General features: G+C 35.6%; 1 protein-coding gene across 3 annotated transcripts; it reads left to right on the plus strand.

Moving 5' to 3' along the window:
* The first annotated feature begins 3,236 nt into the window (after window positions 1–3,236).
* LOC133795004 (DNA mismatch repair protein PMS1) lies at window positions 3,237–15,415 on the plus strand. Of its 3 annotated transcripts, none has more exons than XM_062232467.1 (10): window positions 3,270–4,023; window positions 4,428–5,603; window positions 10,893–11,209; window positions 11,297–11,423; window positions 11,936–12,004; window positions 12,165–12,238; window positions 13,280–13,345; window positions 13,809–13,912; window positions 14,711–14,892; window positions 15,045–15,415. In XM_062232467.1, the coding sequence occupies exons 1-10, from the start codon at window positions 3,463–3,465 to the stop codon at window positions 15,048–15,050; spliced, it is 2,682 nt and encodes an 893-aa protein (XP_062088451.1). In that variant the 5' UTR covers window positions 3,270–3,462; the 3' UTR covers window positions 15,051–15,415. The 3 variants fall into 3 exon arrangements, 2 of the variants coding, with proteins under 2 accessions (XP_062088451.1, XP_062088445.1); XM_062232461.1 differs by having other exon boundaries at window positions 3,277–4,023; window positions 15,026–15,415; XR_009875337.1 differs by lacking the exons at window positions 13,809–13,912; window positions 14,711–14,892; window positions 15,045–15,415 and having other exon boundaries at window positions 3,237–4,023; window positions 11,297–11,412.
* Window positions 15,416–16,783: the final 1,368 nt, after the last annotated feature.

The raw sequence follows: 16,783 nt of genomic DNA on the forward strand, positions 1-16,783 counted from the left end.
ACATGTAGATTTAGTTGAGTTGGTTGATATAAAAAGTTGATTTGATTGATTGTGTATCATAGAAGCTATTTTATTTATTTTTAATTATAAGTTGGTGATCCTAAAAAATCAACTTATGCAATTTAGAACAACTTTAAAAACTACCAGTAGGGGTGTGCAAAAATTATCCAATCCAATTATAACTGATCGCTAAAATTTGGATATCCAATTATGATTGGATCGGATTGGATGTTGGATGATATATGCAAAAATCCAATACAACCGAATCGATCCAATTGTATATATATAAATATATCTATTTATTTAAAAATATATATTTATTTATTTAGGATTATGCTTATAATGTATGTTGTATTTGTATTGTGTTTTATCATTTTGAACAAATTAGTCTTTATATTTATAATATTAAAAATTATTTAAAAAAAAGTTAGCTAAATAAAGTCTAAAAAAAATAGGATTGATTCAATCCAATCAAATACATAAGTAGGAGGACACATCCAATAGATAGAACTGATCAAATCCAATGGATAATTGGATCGGATCGGACCGGATCGGTTGAGACAAGTTAATTGGATTGGATCGGTTGTAAAAATCCAACATCTAATATAGGCTTAAAAACAGTGGATGTGATTCATTGAACAACCCTAACTACCAGACTACAAACTTATGCAACTTAAAATAACTTATCCTAAACCTTTGTTTCACAAAGATTAAGCTTTCACAACTATTCTCCCAATCTTATCATATGGCGACTTCAAAAAAAACTACCCAAAATAATCATTGATAAGATATTATAAATTTTGCAAAAATTAACAATTTTCTTATGTCATACTGATTGGGACACGTACTATATTAATACTTAAAATAGTCAATTGTTTTACTTCTTCCAAACTGAGTACACTAACCAACATACTCCTTGAGGGCTCCAAATCATCGCAACAAGGTCAAACTTTCAAGTTCTTTAAACAAATAAAATAAGATAATGGACAAAACTAAATGCAGAAATAACTATCTAAGAAATAATAAAATAGTAATAGTCCATTAAATTTTAGAAGATGCTCAACATTTTGATAAGTAAAAGAAAAAAAAATCTAAAAATTGTAGGTCGTAGTCCCTGTTGATTTCTCTCCTCCGCCTTTGGTGTAGTTGCCGAATCATGGGAGAGAAGTTCAATGGTGGGCTGCATGAGAGAATGAGTGATAACAATAATACACTTTCTCTTAGGCCTATGTGTTTTGTCCGAATACTCGAACGACTTCTGTGTTTTGTTAAATGACATTTCAGACTCTATGTTTTGCAAACAGGTCAATTTGGACCCTAAACCCGATTTTGGTCAAATTATTTTTCATTATGACCAAAATACCGCTAGGTTTTATTTCATATTGTATTTTAAATTATTTATTAATAAATTTTAAATATTAAAAATAAAAAATTAACTAAGAAAATGTTCTCACCTCACCTCCCCAACTCTCTCTCTCTCTTCCCCCTCTTGGCTTAGCCATGGCTACTCTAACTCAAGGTATTCTTCTAAAGCTTCTCCAGTCCATGAACTTCTCCAAGTCATCAGAATCGTCCCTGCTCTCGTTGGCTCCAATCTCTTCCCCAACCAAGGCTTCTTCGTCTTGCTTTCGGACTCCCTCAACTCCACCTACGCTTCCCTCTTCGACCGCGATGTCGATCTTATCCTCAACAACCAAATGCAGCTAGGCCAGTTCATCTATGTCAACCGATTCAAGTTCGACTCTCTAGTTCTCCGAGTCTGTGGGATACGCCCAATTGTCGGCCAGTTCATCTAATCGCTAGAATCTCGACCTCCAAGCGAGATTTTGTGATTTAGTTTGTCCCCAATTCCAAGAACCCTCACCCTCGAACCCACAAGCCCAGAACCCATCTTTTTCTCAGAATCTTCCCCCATATTTTCCTTGTCCTGTACTCAGAACCCATCACCCTCTCTCATCTTCTCCTCCACCCATACCCCAATGAAAGGTGAGCATGGCAAGGTTCTGAAGGTTGGATCTAAGCTAAAATGCACCATTTGAGAACAAATTTGGATATGGGCAAACCAATCGTCATTGTTTCCTGCAAACCCATAACTCCTGGGTTCACTCACTCGCTCAGATTTATCATCGTCATCCATGGCCAACCGATAGCTTCAGATCTATTATTCTCGTCTGCAGCTACTATTCTTTGATGCTCCAGATTTTCTCCTAGAAGTCAAATACCATGTGAACTTTAAGGGTGCACTGCTTTTCTGGGTTCGTGGAAAAATAGGCGGAGCTGACTAGGTTTCATGTGGACGACAGACCGGGTTGATTCAAGTTGCTAATTTTCAAGGGCTTTTAGGGTTACTCGGCCAACAACTCTATTGAAGACAAAAAACTATAGATGATGAAGAACAAGAAGATGGTGAAGAAGAAGATGATGAAGAAATGAAGAACAAATTGATTTTTAGATTTGTTTTTAGTTTTAATTTTATTGTGTTTTTATTAAACCTCATTATTTATTTTCAAAATTTTAAGTTAATTTTTTTATTATCCCTTATTTAAAATAGTTTTTAATTATTTTTTATTTAAAAATAATTTTAATTTATTTAATTATTTCATTAGTTAAAAAACTTAAGGGCATTTTAGTCATATTAAAAAATTATTTAACCAAAATCAGGCTTAGGGTATTATTTTGATTTGTTTTGCAAAATACAGGGTCCGAATTGTTATTTAACAAAATATAAGGGCCGATTAAGTATTGAGACAAAACACAAAAACTAAATTTGTATTTTCCCATAATATTCTTGTATAAATAAACGTAGAACGAATTTGACTAATAAATTTTATGGGTTGAGTGATAGAGTTAGTTTTTTTTCTTTCAGACGTTTCATAACTCTACGTAAATTGTACAAGACATCCTATCGACCATGATGTCCCCAAGATAAAATAACTCATAGTGTCTATGTCTCGATATCTTCTACAACGAAGAACATTATTCTACGTACACTAAGAGATAGTGTATTATTTATCCATTAAAAATATATATCCATAAAAGAATATTCTGATTCCATGGGAGATTTTTTCTCTTTTAGTATACAAAACATACTTTTCTATTTTATGATTATTTTTAAACAATTCATAAATAATAAAAAAAAATTTAAAATAAAAAATAGTATTAATGAAAAAAATACGTTATGAAAAGGAAAAAAAAGAAAGTAGTAAAAATGAAAAAACATATGTTACATTTTTTTTGAAGAAAAATTAAATAAAGAATAAAACGACAATCCTACAAAGGTCGCTTCGGGCTTCAGCTTATGTTTGGCGGCAAAACCTGAAAGTAAAGCCGTTAACTAGTAAGTTGCAAAAAGGTTTAGGGTTTTTCTCTCCCCAAATTCCCGATTACTTGCTTGGTAACCAAGAATAGAAGAATCAAATCATGATTTTCATTGCGTGAGTGTATCATCGATTCAGGGTTTCAATGGATGCATCATTCCTTCCTTCCGATGCCCCAACTATAAAGCCCATTAACAAGGCTTCGGTTCACAGAATCTGCGCCGGCCAAGTCATTTTTGACCTCTCGTCGGCTGTCAAGGAGTTGGTCGAAAACAGTTTAGACGCCGGCGCCACCGGCATTGAGATCGCTCTGAAAGAGTACGGCAAAGAGTGCTTCCAGGTGATCGACAATGGCTCCGGCATTTCGCCCAACAACTTCAAAGTCATTGCCCTTAAGCATCACACATCTAAATTGGTTGATTTCCCCGACCTTCAGTCGCTGACGACGTTCGGTTTTCGCGGCGAGGCCATAAGTTCCCTGTGCTCGTTGGGGAATTTAACGATCGAAACCAGGACAAAAAACGAGACGGTTGCGACGCACTTGACTTACAATCATTCGGGATTGTTGGTTGCTGAGAGGAAGACGGCACGGAAAATTGGAACCACTGTTACTGTCAAGAATTTGTTTTCGAATTTACCCGTGCGGAGCAAGGAATTTCATAGAAACATAAGGAAGGAATATGGAAAGCTTATTTCCTTGCTGAATGTGAGTTGTTCTTTAGTTTGATATTGCACTAACTTCAGTTTGTTTGCCATCAATGTTATTCTTTAAATGCATTGTATTGTCTTTCATGGTATTATGTCCTTATAGGTATTGAGCTTTTTTAGTAAGATTAGGCGTGTTAGATTAAATTAAGGTAATGAATTAAAGGTAAACCATGATTATCTTATCTAATATTTTTTTAACCTCTCTACCAGAGAAGAATGATGGCTTTACTTGCTTTTGTATAACTGGTTCTTTCATTTGACGCTATTAATTGATTCTCATATAACCATATGTACCTGAACTGAGTGTTTGCTACCCTTTACTTATCGTATGGAGCTAATGATTAATTGCCTTAATTTTATTTCTCTTCTTAATTGTCTGTTTTTGTTAAATTTATATTTCAGGCCTATGCTCTTATTGCGAAAAGGGTTCGGTTAGTATGCACCAACACAACAGGTAGAAATGTAAAGTCTGTGGTCCTTAAAACACAAGGAAGTGATTCTCTCAAAGATAACATTGTCACACTTTTTGGCATGGGTATCTATAACTGCTTAGAACCTCTGGATTTATGCATATCTGATGGTTGCAAGGTTGATGGTTTTCTGTCTAAGGCAGGACAAGGTAGTGGACGCAATATGGGCGATAGACAATTCTTTTTTGTAAATGGTCGACCTGTGGACATGCCTAAAGTCACAAAGCTTGTGAATGAGTTATACAGAGGTGCCAACTCCCAGCAACATCCCATTGCAATTTTGAATTTTACTATTCCAACTAGAGCATGTGACGTCAATGTTACTCCTGATAAAAGGAAAATATTCTTTTCTGATGAGGGTTCCATATTGCATGCACTAAGGGAGGGTTTACAACTGATTTATTCCTCTAACCATGCTCGATTCGTTGTTAATAAAGTTGAGGAGCCTGCCAAGGCTGTAATTTCTCCATCATGTTCTTCTCAGCAAAAATCTTACACATCTTTGAAACCATTATCTCAGGATGAGAGTGGTCCTGAAGGTGAAAGTGAGGACCATGTTTTAGAGGATGATAATCAATTCAAAACTGTGGAAAATGAAGTTCAAGACATTCATGGTGTAGAAAGATTTAATTGCAATAGTCAAATGAAGGACTTTACTCTAAGAGGACATAAAATTAAAGAATCTGATGACAGTAGACAGTTCACTACTCATCAAGATAGTAACACAACTGATCAAAAAGCGCTTCCTTTTGCAAAAACTGTTGATAACAGCACTGCTACAAATAAAGATTCATATCGTTCAAGCTCTGTTCAAACATTGCTTGACAAATTTATTAGTGCAAATAAAAGGAAGCATGAAAATATCAGTACAGTACTATCTGAGATGCCTGTCCTAAGAAATCAGATTCATCATTGGCAGGCCAAGAATAGCAATTCTGATGTGAAAGTTGTAGTTCCAAGATCCTCGGTAAGCCCTCTCCAGGTTGATCATTATTTAGAAGCAGAGAAGACAGAGCCGTCCAAGCATTTACGAGCAGACAAGGTCGCCAGTAAAGTTGCAAATCCACTTTCTTCTGAAGCCAGTACAACTGGCAGAGAATCTCAAGAGGTATGTGGGTTGTATTTTTTTTTCTTCCTGCTTGGTCAATACAAGTATTAGCATATTACTATGTGGTTACCAGAGTTGCAATTCTGATATTATAAGTTGTTTTGCATTGTTATAAATTATAATTTTAGGTCATGGAATGTAAGAAATGAGATTAAAGATTATATTTGTATCTAACCATAGAAAATAGCTTCTGATATTTTATTTTTTAAGAGCTATGCCATTTAAATCGATATTGTACAACCTATAGACAGATTTGGTATTTAATACCGTATATTCTAGGGTAATTACAATAAATCTAAAATCACCAAAATAAGGAAACAAAATATTCTATACAACTTGGTTTCCCATTCTAGAGGATACTGAAATCATAAAGAATTAGTAACAGAAAATAAAGCAATATTTTCTACACCCTCCCTCAAGCTAGTGCATAGAGATTCCACATGCCCAACTTGTACACAATCTCATTAAAACTGTCTTTCGATAAGTCTTTAGTTTGAATATCAACCTGTTGTTGTTTGCTGGTAACATATACGACACATAACACTTTTTCTTCATTCTTTTCTTTAATTAAGTGTCTATCCACTTCCACATGCTTCGTTCTATCATGGTGAACGGGGTTATGAGCAATGCTAATTGTTGACTTGTTGTCGATGTACAACTTTAGAGGTTTCGTTCTTTGAAGTGTCAGCTCTTTAAATATTCGTTTAATCCAGATTAACTTGCATACTCCTTGAGCAAGAGCTCTAAGTTTTGCTTCAGCACTACTTCGAGCTACTATATGTTGTTTCTTACTTCGCCAAGTAACTAAGCTTCCCTCACTTTGGTACAATAGCCAATGGCTGATCTTCTATCCTTAATTGATCCTGCCCAATCAACATTTATGAAGGCTTAAACACCTCGTTCTTCATTTTTCTTGAACAATAATCCAGTTCCAGGTATTTTCTTTAGATAGCGTAGGATTATGTACACAGCTTTTAAATGTTCCTCTAGAGGATTGTGCATATATTGATTAATCGAGCTCATGGCTAAGGCAATGTCTGGTCTTGTATGAGACAAGTATATCAGTTTTCCTACTAACCGTTGATATATTCCTTTGTCAACCGTCTTCTCTTTCATATTCTTCTTGTACTTTCCTTTTGGTTCGATTGGAGTTGCTATAGGTTTACAACCACTCATTCTGGTTTCTTTGAGAAGATCCAAAATGTATTTTCTCTGACATACTGCAATCTCTTTTTTTGTTCTTGCCACCTCCATGCCTAGAAAGTATTTCATAGGTCCGAGATCTTTTACTTCAAATTCCTGAGCTAGCATACCTTAAAGTTTGTCTTGCTCTCCATAATCATCACTTGTTATTATCATGTCATCGACATAAACAATGAGGATAGTCACCTTACTCTCGTGCGAGTGTTTGAAAACAGGGTATGATCTGATTGAGCTTGTCTGTATCCACGCCTTTTTATCACTTGATTAAATTTTTCAAACCACGCTCTTGGAAACTGTTTCAGGCCATATAGAGATTTTTTCAGATGACTTATATTCTCTATTCCATATATGTCTTCGAATCCTAGAGGAATTTTCATAAAAACTTCTTCCTCTAAATGTCTATTAAGAAAATCATTTTTGATCTCTAGCTGCTGTAGGGGCCAATCTAGGTTGGCAGCAATAGATAATAGGACTCTTACGGTGTTTAACTTCGCAACAGGAGCGAATGTCCCATTGTAATCCACGCCATATGTTTGAGTGAACCCTTTTGCAACTAATATTGCTTTGTACCAGTCTACTGTTCCATCAGCTTTGTGTTTAAATGTAAACACCCATCTACACCCCACCACATGCTTACCTCTAGGCCGATTGAAATTGTCCATGTGGTGTTGGCTTCTAATGCCCAAATTTCCTCATACACTGCTTGCTTCCACTCTTTCTGTGCATGTGCCTCAATAATATCCTTAAGGAATTGCCACTTGCTCAACTTTTGATAGGAAAGCTTTGTAATGAAGAGTGAGTTTACTGTAACAGACATATCTGGACATTGGGCGTTGAGTACAACTCTGAATTCCCTTTCTTTTGGCAATAGGTAACTTAGACTTGGGTTCAACCATACTGGAAGACTCAACATTAGGAATATTATAAGGTAAAATAGAATCAAGAGAAGGATTACTTACATCAGGAGTAGTCCGTGGATCAGATTTATGAGATGTTGGAGCATTAGTTGACTGTATTACTTGATGGGTGTTTTGTCGCCGATAGTAGACTAAGAGTGCCTTAGTCTTAGGTGGTTGAGATTGTTGCTGCTCAGAATAGTTTTGAAATTCCGAAATTTTAGCAATAGCTTTTGGAAGACAAGTATCCCAACTAGAATCTTCACCCACTATCCCTCCCTGAAGTAAAAAGTTGGGATAAAATGGTTCTTTTTCATGGAATGTAACATCTATTGAGACATACATACGACGAGTATGGGGATGATAACAATTGTATCATTTTTTAGAAGAGTAACCCTATAAAACGTATTTAAGTGCTCTAGGATCAAACTTGGTCGGTTTGGGCCAAGAACATGAACAAAAGAGACACAACCAAATGTTTTCAAGGGGAGATTAGACACTAGCGGTGTATTTGGATGTACTTTGAGAAGTATAGATAGAAAAGTGAAATTTTAACGCTCGAGGTGGCATTCTATTAATAAGATGGGCAGCTGTTAGAATAACTTCACCCCAAAAGTGTTTCGGAATTGAGGTTGTGAACATAATTGCTCTAGCAATTTCTAATAGGTGTCTATTTTCGTGTTTAGCAACCCCATTTTGTTGGGGTTTGCCTGCACATGAACTTTTATGAATGATGCTATGAGAAAGAAGATAGTCACCTAATATTGGGTTGAAATATTAAGTGCCATTGTCTGTGTGTAAGACTTGGAGATCTTCATTGAATTGATTTTTGATCATAGAGTGAAAACTTTTAAAAGTCATGGCAGTATCAAATTTAGATTTAAGCAAAAATACCCGACTAACACGCGTGTGATCATCAATAAAAGTGATAAACCATTTTGTATTTGTAGTATTTGTTATTCTAGATGGTCCCCATATATGATATCATTATAAATGATATTAAAAGGATGTGTTGATTTTTAAGGTATAGAACGAAAAAACACATGTATGTTTTGCCAATTGACAAATGTCACAATGAAATAAGCTCAAGTCTTTATTCCGAAATAACTTAGGAAATAAATGTTTCAAATATGAAAAACTAGGGTGGCCTAACCTATAATGCCATCGAATAATATCATTATTATGTGAGGAAATACAACCTGAAATAAAAGCTTTATCAACTTGAACAGAAGGAGACAGATCAAAGTAATACAACCTGCTACATGCCTTCGCATTCCCAATCATCTTCCCTGAGGACATATTCTGAAAATTACAACCAAGTGGTGAGAAAGAGGCAAAACATTGCTGATCAAGGATTATCTTACTGACTGAAAGAAGATTGGGAACATGGAGAACATCATGTAGTATAAAGGAAGATGATAATTTTATTGATCCTTTACCAGTCACAGAAGAAAGAGAACTATCAACAATTTAAATTTTTTGAGTACCTGGGTAGGGAGCATAAGTGGTAAAGTGACTGGACTGACCAGCCATGTGGTCCGGATCCCCTGAGTCTACTATCCAGACAGATATTTGAGCATTGAAGGCGGCGGAGGTACCTTGAGTGAAATTAGACGCGGGATCAGATGCGGAAGCATTGGTTGTCGCGTTCAATAGCTGATGGAGTTGAGTGATTTGGGCTGGAGAGAAAGGGAAAGGCTCAAACGGTGCAACTGTCATGGCCTGGCTGTCAGAATAGTTCCGAGTAGAGGAACAAGGCTTCCAATCAGTTTCCCATGAATCTTCCAACATGTCTCCTTGGTATGACCAACTTTACTGCAGTGAGTACACCAGGGACGATCAGAGCGAGTCCCTTAAGAGTTATCACCATCATTAGAACGTCAGGGAGCAAGGGCAGATTGTTCAGTTTCAGCAGCAATAGGAGAACCCAACATGACTCTTTTCCGACTCTCCTCCCTACAAACCTCTGCAAAAGCTTCACCAATGGTGGGAAGAGATTTTTACCCAAGAGACGACCACATACCTCATCTAGGTCTCGGTTAAGTTCATGAAGAAAGGTCTCTCTCGATCAAGCATTTTTTGATAAAAAGAAGCATCAACATAACATTTCCATTCAGGAACATAAAATAGATCAATCTCTTGCCAAAGATTATAAGAAAACCATAATACTGAGTTACCGTAAGAGTGTTTTGTCGCTGGTTCTGAAGCCTAGACTTGAGTAGAATTCTCCAAATCCGAGAAAGCTTCTTAGACAGTTTCCCATACTTCTTTAGTAGTAGAATTCCATGGAGTTGATCAGCCACGCCATAATGAGAGAGTTCTCTGACTCCCACTTAGCATAAGATGGATCGGCAGGTGCAGGAGCAGCAATAGCACCATTCAGATATGTCAAGCATCCATGTCCTCGCAGGTACAACTTCACAGATTGGGACCATTGCAAGAAGTTCTGACCGTTCAACTTGTGGATGGTGATTTGTAGACAGTTTTGGTGATCAAATGGAGAGGGAGAGGCATCGGAAGAGCCCTTGTTGATGGTGGAGTCAGCTGAGTTATCATCAGTGATGGAAGCCGTGGTAAGTTGTTTGGTGGAATCGGGTAAGGTGGCCATGAGAAATAAGAGAAAGCTTCGATAGGGACAGAAAAAGGGGGCTGCGATTTCTAGGACTAGAAAAGAAGGCTGGTGCGATTTCTAGGGTGAAGGTATTGGCTCTGGTACCATGTGGAAAATAACTTATGATATTTTATTTCTTAAGAGCTATGCTATTTAAATAGACATTGTACTACCTATAGACAGATTTGGTATTCAATACCGCATATTTTAGGGTAATTACAATAAAACTAAAATCACCTAAATAAGGAAACAAAATATTGTATACAGCTTAGTTTTCCATTCTCGAGTATACTGAGATAATAAAGAATAATAACAGAAAATAAAACAATATTTTCTACACTAACAAAGAAAGAAACTAGGCTATTTGAAGGATAAAACGCTCACAATCTTATAAGGAAAGATAGAATGATAATGTCTTCGAACAAATTCATTAGCTTTTGGGTGCTTTACTCTTGATTTGTGAACCCAAGTATCTTGTTTTGAGGTAAATATTGCTTGATAGGTATTAATAAGTTTTTCTTATTATTTACGCTTAAATTTGTTTTCTTTGAGAAATAAGTTAGCTTGATCCATTTACAGGATATTGATGCTAAAGAGAAAGCAAATCCCCTCGCTAATATCTCATCAAGTGCTGCATCCAGTGAGGATGGAGTTCCCGTTGCTCATATCTCATCAAATGCTGCATCCAGTGAGGATCTCGCTAGTGTGCCTGAAGGTGTTTCGGTTCAAGCTCCTTTAGATTCCTCTAGTCAGCTGCTGGGTGTTTCAAAGCCTTCTTCTGGTCTTGAAATATGTTCCACCTTGCAATTTAGTTTGCAAGACCTAAAGAACAGGAGGCAGCGGAGGCTGTCTCTATTGCATTCCAGTAATGATAATCAAAGGACAAAGGGGAAAAGGTGCGTAATAGTATTTATTTTAGAAATATTAAGAGCACTTGACCCTGCTTTGTTTTTAAGGTAATTTATCTAACAGATTAACTATAGGTGCTATGCTGCTGCCACACTAGAGCTTTCTCAACCAGTAAATGAAGATAGAAAGGAAAGGGATTTACTTGAAGCTACTAAAGAGTTGGAAAGACTTTTCAGAAAGGAGGATTTTGGTAGGATGAAGGTTGTAATCTTCATTGTTAACAGATTATAGAGCTTCCTACTTTTACTGTTCACAGTTACTTGGATTAGATGACATGATTACTTCTTTATGTATTTATTTTTATTTTGTGTGTGGAAAGCTTGTTGCTTAGTAAGCCTTGCAGAGCTTTTATTGACTTGCTTAAGATGCATTCTAGCTAGATTCTTGGATTTGGCTAAATATGCAGGTCTTGTTGTGCCTTCTACTCTGCTAATATATAGAGTCAATTGAACCACCGTGTACCCTTACTATTTTTATATACAGAAGGGAAGTGATGGCCTGGTATATAATAATATTGAACTTTGTAAAACATCACACCATTATGAAGTGCATTGAAATCAGCTAACATGGCAGAAGAAGCCATCTAGAACAATTATAAAGTAGTGAAAGTGGTAGAAGTTTTCTAATTGATTTGGTGGCTCTTAAATTTTTGCATTCAGATTGCATTTTTCTCAAAAGACCTACTTGCATATTTAAATTGGTCATTCTTGTAGGTAATTGGGCAATTCAACCTTGGATTCATCATTGGGAAGTTAGATCAAGATCTATTTATTGTTGATCAGGTAATTTCCATCATTATATATGACTTATCTTAGTTTCATGCTAGATCAAGATGTTTGAGTATGAATTATATTTCTTATAGATATTCTGTTAGTCAAGTTTCTTTAATATGGTTGTAATTTGAACATAGAGAATGTTTTGATGAACTTTTACTTTTTTCAGCATGCTGCTGATGAAAAATACAATTTTGAGCGTTTCGCACAATCAACCATCTTAAACCTGCAGCCTTTGCTTCGGTAAGATACAAGCTTTGCTTTATTAGTTTTGTGAGACATCATGAAACACTCATTTTAGAGGTCATTGATCTATTGTGCTAATTTACTAAAAATTAACGGATTTTAACTCTGCCCTTTTTGGGAAAAGAAACAAAACCTTTACTAAACAAAGCAACAAAACTAGTATGTTACGGAAGACAATTCCAATCTCTACACAACTCAGAGAACATAACACCTTTAAACTCTTTAGTATTTAATCCCACAAAGCTACCTAGTTGTGAGAAGTTGAATAATTGTATGTATTATTATCTCAAAGTGAGGAAATATATATACAACCTAGAATCTGAACCAATAAATACAATTAGCTAATTCTAGAAAATACAACATTAGAATCTCCTATTTTTAGAAAGAATAAATATACAAAATATTTGGTATTAATACCAAATTGATTCCTATATACAACTGTGGTCAACTTCCTAATTAGGAAATAAATCCACACTAGTGTTTTTATCTTTTCCCATAAAGATTTCATTGTAGAACCTTTTGGTGTGCTAAAATTGTGTTATTTTACCCAAGGCCACCTTTCATATGAGGAGCATTTGAAATGATAATAAGTGATTCCTTTGTAGCTTCACATACATGTTTTCTATTTTCACCCAGTTTAGGTTATGTAAGTGTGCCTTTCCTATGGACAAATCAGAAAGTTGAATAATCAGAGACTACTATTGCTGCTTACAATGCACATTATAAAATGCAGATGCACATGTACTTAAAGGCAGGCATCATGTCTGTCTCTTCTAATGATTCACCATCGTGTAGAATAAATGTTATTGTTGTAAAAAGAATTGGTTTTATAGGAAAAGAGAACCTATCGGTGTGATGTCTGTATCAGGGCTAGGAAAATCATACATAAATGGTAGTACAGTTGGGTCTATTATAACACAAGAGATCTCAATCGATGTTGTTGGACCAGATTTTTTTTTCTCATCTTTTTTTCCTATTTTTCTTTTCCTGATGATGCTAAGTTATTCATATATTGATTTCTGCAATTTTTGTATCCAGGCCATTAAGGTTGGAATTATCTCCTGAAGAAGAAGTAGTTGTTTCCATGCACATGGATATTTTCAGGTGCTGAGCTTCTCTCTTGCTAATCTGTGTGTGTGTGATACCAGTTGTTTTCTTCATTTATGAGATTTATGTACTTGTTTTTTTTTCTATTCAGTTTACTTAATTGTTTAGATGCACTCATGTGAGTCATATTAATTATTTTCTGTTTGTACTATATATATAATTCTTATGCATTTAAGATATGGTTTAGTTTTGATAGTTATCAAGTTTTTTTTAATTTTTTAACTACCCTTTAGCGGTAGATTGAGTGAGTGGTTAGTCCATGATTTGCTCTTATGAGATTCGTGGTCCAAGTCTTAGTTAGAATCTTCTGATCAATTGCTAGAGTTCTTACCTCCCAAACATTTTAAGCTTGAGCAAGCGGATTCAAAAATATAAAAGATAGTTGTAATGGGTTCTGTACAATCTCTGTGGCCTTAGAAGCAATTTACTTGTAGTTCATTTCATGGCCTTTATCTTTCAGAAAAAATGGATTTGTTTTGGAAGAGGATCTAGATGCACCACCAGGGCACCACTTTAGACTGAAAGCAGTACCCTTCAGTAAAAACATAACTTTTGGAGTTGAAGGTAATCTTTTCTTCTTCTTCTTCTTCTTTTTTGTGTGTGTGTGTGTTGTAATAAATTTCTGAGCAAGGATTCAGCCCTGCTAAGAGAAAACTTTAAGCAAGCTTGCATTAATTCTATCTCATGGCAAATTGTTAACCATGTATCGTGGAGTACAGTTTCTAGCAATGGTTTTTGTATTTATAAAATATAAAGCAATGGATGGTCATAAAATTCCATGCAATTGTAGAACTCTTTGTTTGTTTTGTTTTTTAAATTTGCAAGAAATAACTGGATTGACAAGGAGCTCTTATTGTTCCTAATGGCAGGCAGTAATCTGCAGAGGATAGTGATTCCTGCTGCTTATACATTAAAAAAAAAGTTAGTAGTTAACCATTTGTTAAATTTAGCCCAGATAGGGTTTGGTCCCAGACCTCTTACCCTCGACCACTACTGCTTATACTATGTTATGAACTTACACAACATGCTTGGAAAGTATATGCTGGAAGCAACTTTGCAAGCGACTGTAGCAGGGTAACTGTGTCATATGATGTTATGTTTTGGTGGACACTTTATAGTCATCGAGCCCATAACTCTTTATTTATTTATTTATTTTTCTTGAGGGAAATAAACTATTATTTTAAGTCCATTGTTTCACCCTTGATGTTATTGTTACTGTGCCTGCATAAGTGAGGGAACTAAACTATTATTTTAAGCCCATTGTTTCACCCTTGATGTTATTGTTACTGTGCCTGCATAAGTTTGCCCCTGCATTAATGTAACATGTAGAAAAATAAATTATAGTAATGTTTTCTTCAACAGATGTGAAGGACCTTATTTCAACTCTGGCTGATGGTCATGGGGAATGCTCAATAATTGGTAGTTACAGGACGGACACTGCTGATTCTGTTTGCCCGTCACGAGTTCGTGCTATGCTGGCGTCACGTGCTTGCAGATCATCTGTCATGATTGGGGATGCTCTTGGAAGAAATGAGATGCAGAAGGTAATGACACTTCTTCCGTTTTGTTGATCTTCACACTTTTCTCCAAATTACAGTGGAAAGAAGGGAAGAAAACAAAACCTACTGTATGTCTGTTTGATAAAGTGTCTAGGAATAAAAATGTGATTTGTTACAGATACTTGAGCATTTGGTAGGGTTGAAGTCTCCTTGGAATTGTCCACATGGAAGGCCCACAATGCGCCACTTGGTAGATTTGACAACCATATACAAGAGTGAGGAAGAATGATGAAGTTGTCACCAGTGGGTTAACTTATTTGCGTAAACCTTGTGTACATAGATATGTAATCTTGCTTCCCTATAGTACTCTCTCCATGTTGGTAAGCTAATCCCTGGTGTGGTGGAGAATTATAAATAATTCTTTGTAGACCACAGTTTCAGTTATAGCTCAAGCAATTCTTTTTTGGTATGTAAATTATATTCTCGCCTAGGGATTGACCTGACCAATTGAGGAGGTCCTTGTTAACTTGGAAAAAAAGGCAATTGCAGGAAAAAGCAATTTTTGGTACTCCTTTTGGTCACGAATCATCAAATTGCACATGGCTAGTCATTAAAAAAATAGAATATTTACATAAAATGCTTCATTATATAAAAAAATATTTATACAGTCGGAGTCGGACGAGTTCGTTTTAACATTTTTATGCTATAGTTATTATTTTTTCAAATTTAGGGTGTCATCTTCGGTAATGCATTCTTAAAAAATTGTTCAAGCTTGATGAAGGTTGGCTTCGAGGTTGGCTTCGAAGTTGCAACACCTGAGTCGGAGCTTCAAAGGGAAGTGTGGTGCCAAAGGATCGCGTCATGAGCCATCGAGTACGTTGACGAAGTCAACTAGAATTGCAGCAGAGATGGCGATGAACTTTGCCGAAGAGGATGATTCTGGGCTATTGTGGTTGGGAGTCGTCATACTAAAGCTAGTAATTCACGAATTGCTGAGCTTGAAGGAGTGCGGAGGAGGTCTGCCGGCTAATACTAAAACTCTAGTAGTTTCTAACAATCTACAATGTGAAATCATCTCTCCCACTTATATTATATATATATATATATATATATATACACGGAGTTTCTATAACACATTTATTTTTTTTACACATCGCGGTGATAGATATAATTTAAATTTTTTTATATGATAGTATATATTTTAGTTATTTAGAATATTTTGTAAATTTTCAAGAAATTATGAATAGTTTATGAAATCGAAAACTTAAATTGTCAAAATTTACACGCGTACACAAAAAAATAGGCACACGTACAATAGACAGTTTAAACATTATTTTCGGTACCATAATTTATTCAGAATTTTTTGAAAATTTGTAGTATGTTTTAGATAGCTACAGTGTACACTGTCATATAAAAAAATTGAGATTATATTTATCCAGATACAGAAAATAGAAAAAAAAAATGCACCAGCCTTTAAAGATAAAGGTACATGAACAGCCATTTGATCTCCATCAAAGTCTGCATTGAATCCCTTACAAACTAATGGATGTAAACAAATAGCATGTCATTCTACTAAAATGGGTTGGAAGGCCTGTATGCCTAATCTATGTAGAGTGGGCGCCCTATTCAGCAATACGGGATGTCCTTGCATAACTTCCTGAAGTATTTCCCATACAACCGGCTCTTTTTATCGAATTTTGCTCTTAGCAACTCCTATGTTCGAAGCAAAATGTTGTCTAATTAAACCACGAATTACAAATGTCTTGTAAAAAAAATAGATGTAGATGCGTTGTAGTATGTGTGTTGGATTCTCTTGGGCCACTCTTCTTCGGTGTCCCTTGGAGAAGATTTTTCCCATCAGATATGGAGTGAGACTGGTTCTTTCATACAAATTTATATGCAGAGCCAGCTTGGTTTATTTTGTGGGAGCTGGGAT

This window comes from Humulus lupulus, chromosome 1 (genome assembly GCF_963169125.1).
Source record: "Humulus lupulus chromosome 1, drHumLupu1.1, whole genome shotgun sequence".
In the NCBI taxonomy this organism is placed as follows: Eukaryota; Viridiplantae; Streptophyta; class Magnoliopsida; order Rosales; family Cannabaceae; genus Humulus; species Humulus lupulus.

Excerpts from the sequence above, each read along its gene's own strand:
- LOC133795004 (XM_062232461.1), top strand. The coding sequence starts at position 3,463 with ATGGATGCATCATTCCTTCCTTCCGATGCCCCAACTATAAAGCCCATT. Across the intron at positions 5,604-10,892 it reads CTGGCAGAGAATCTCAAGAG|GATATTGATGCTAAAGAGAA; the intron begins GTATGTGGGTTG and ends ATCCATTTACAG. Across the intron at positions 13,346-13,808 it reads ATGCACATGGATATTTTCAG|AAAAAATGGATTTGTTTTGG; the intron begins GTGCTGAGCTTC and ends TTTATCTTTCAG.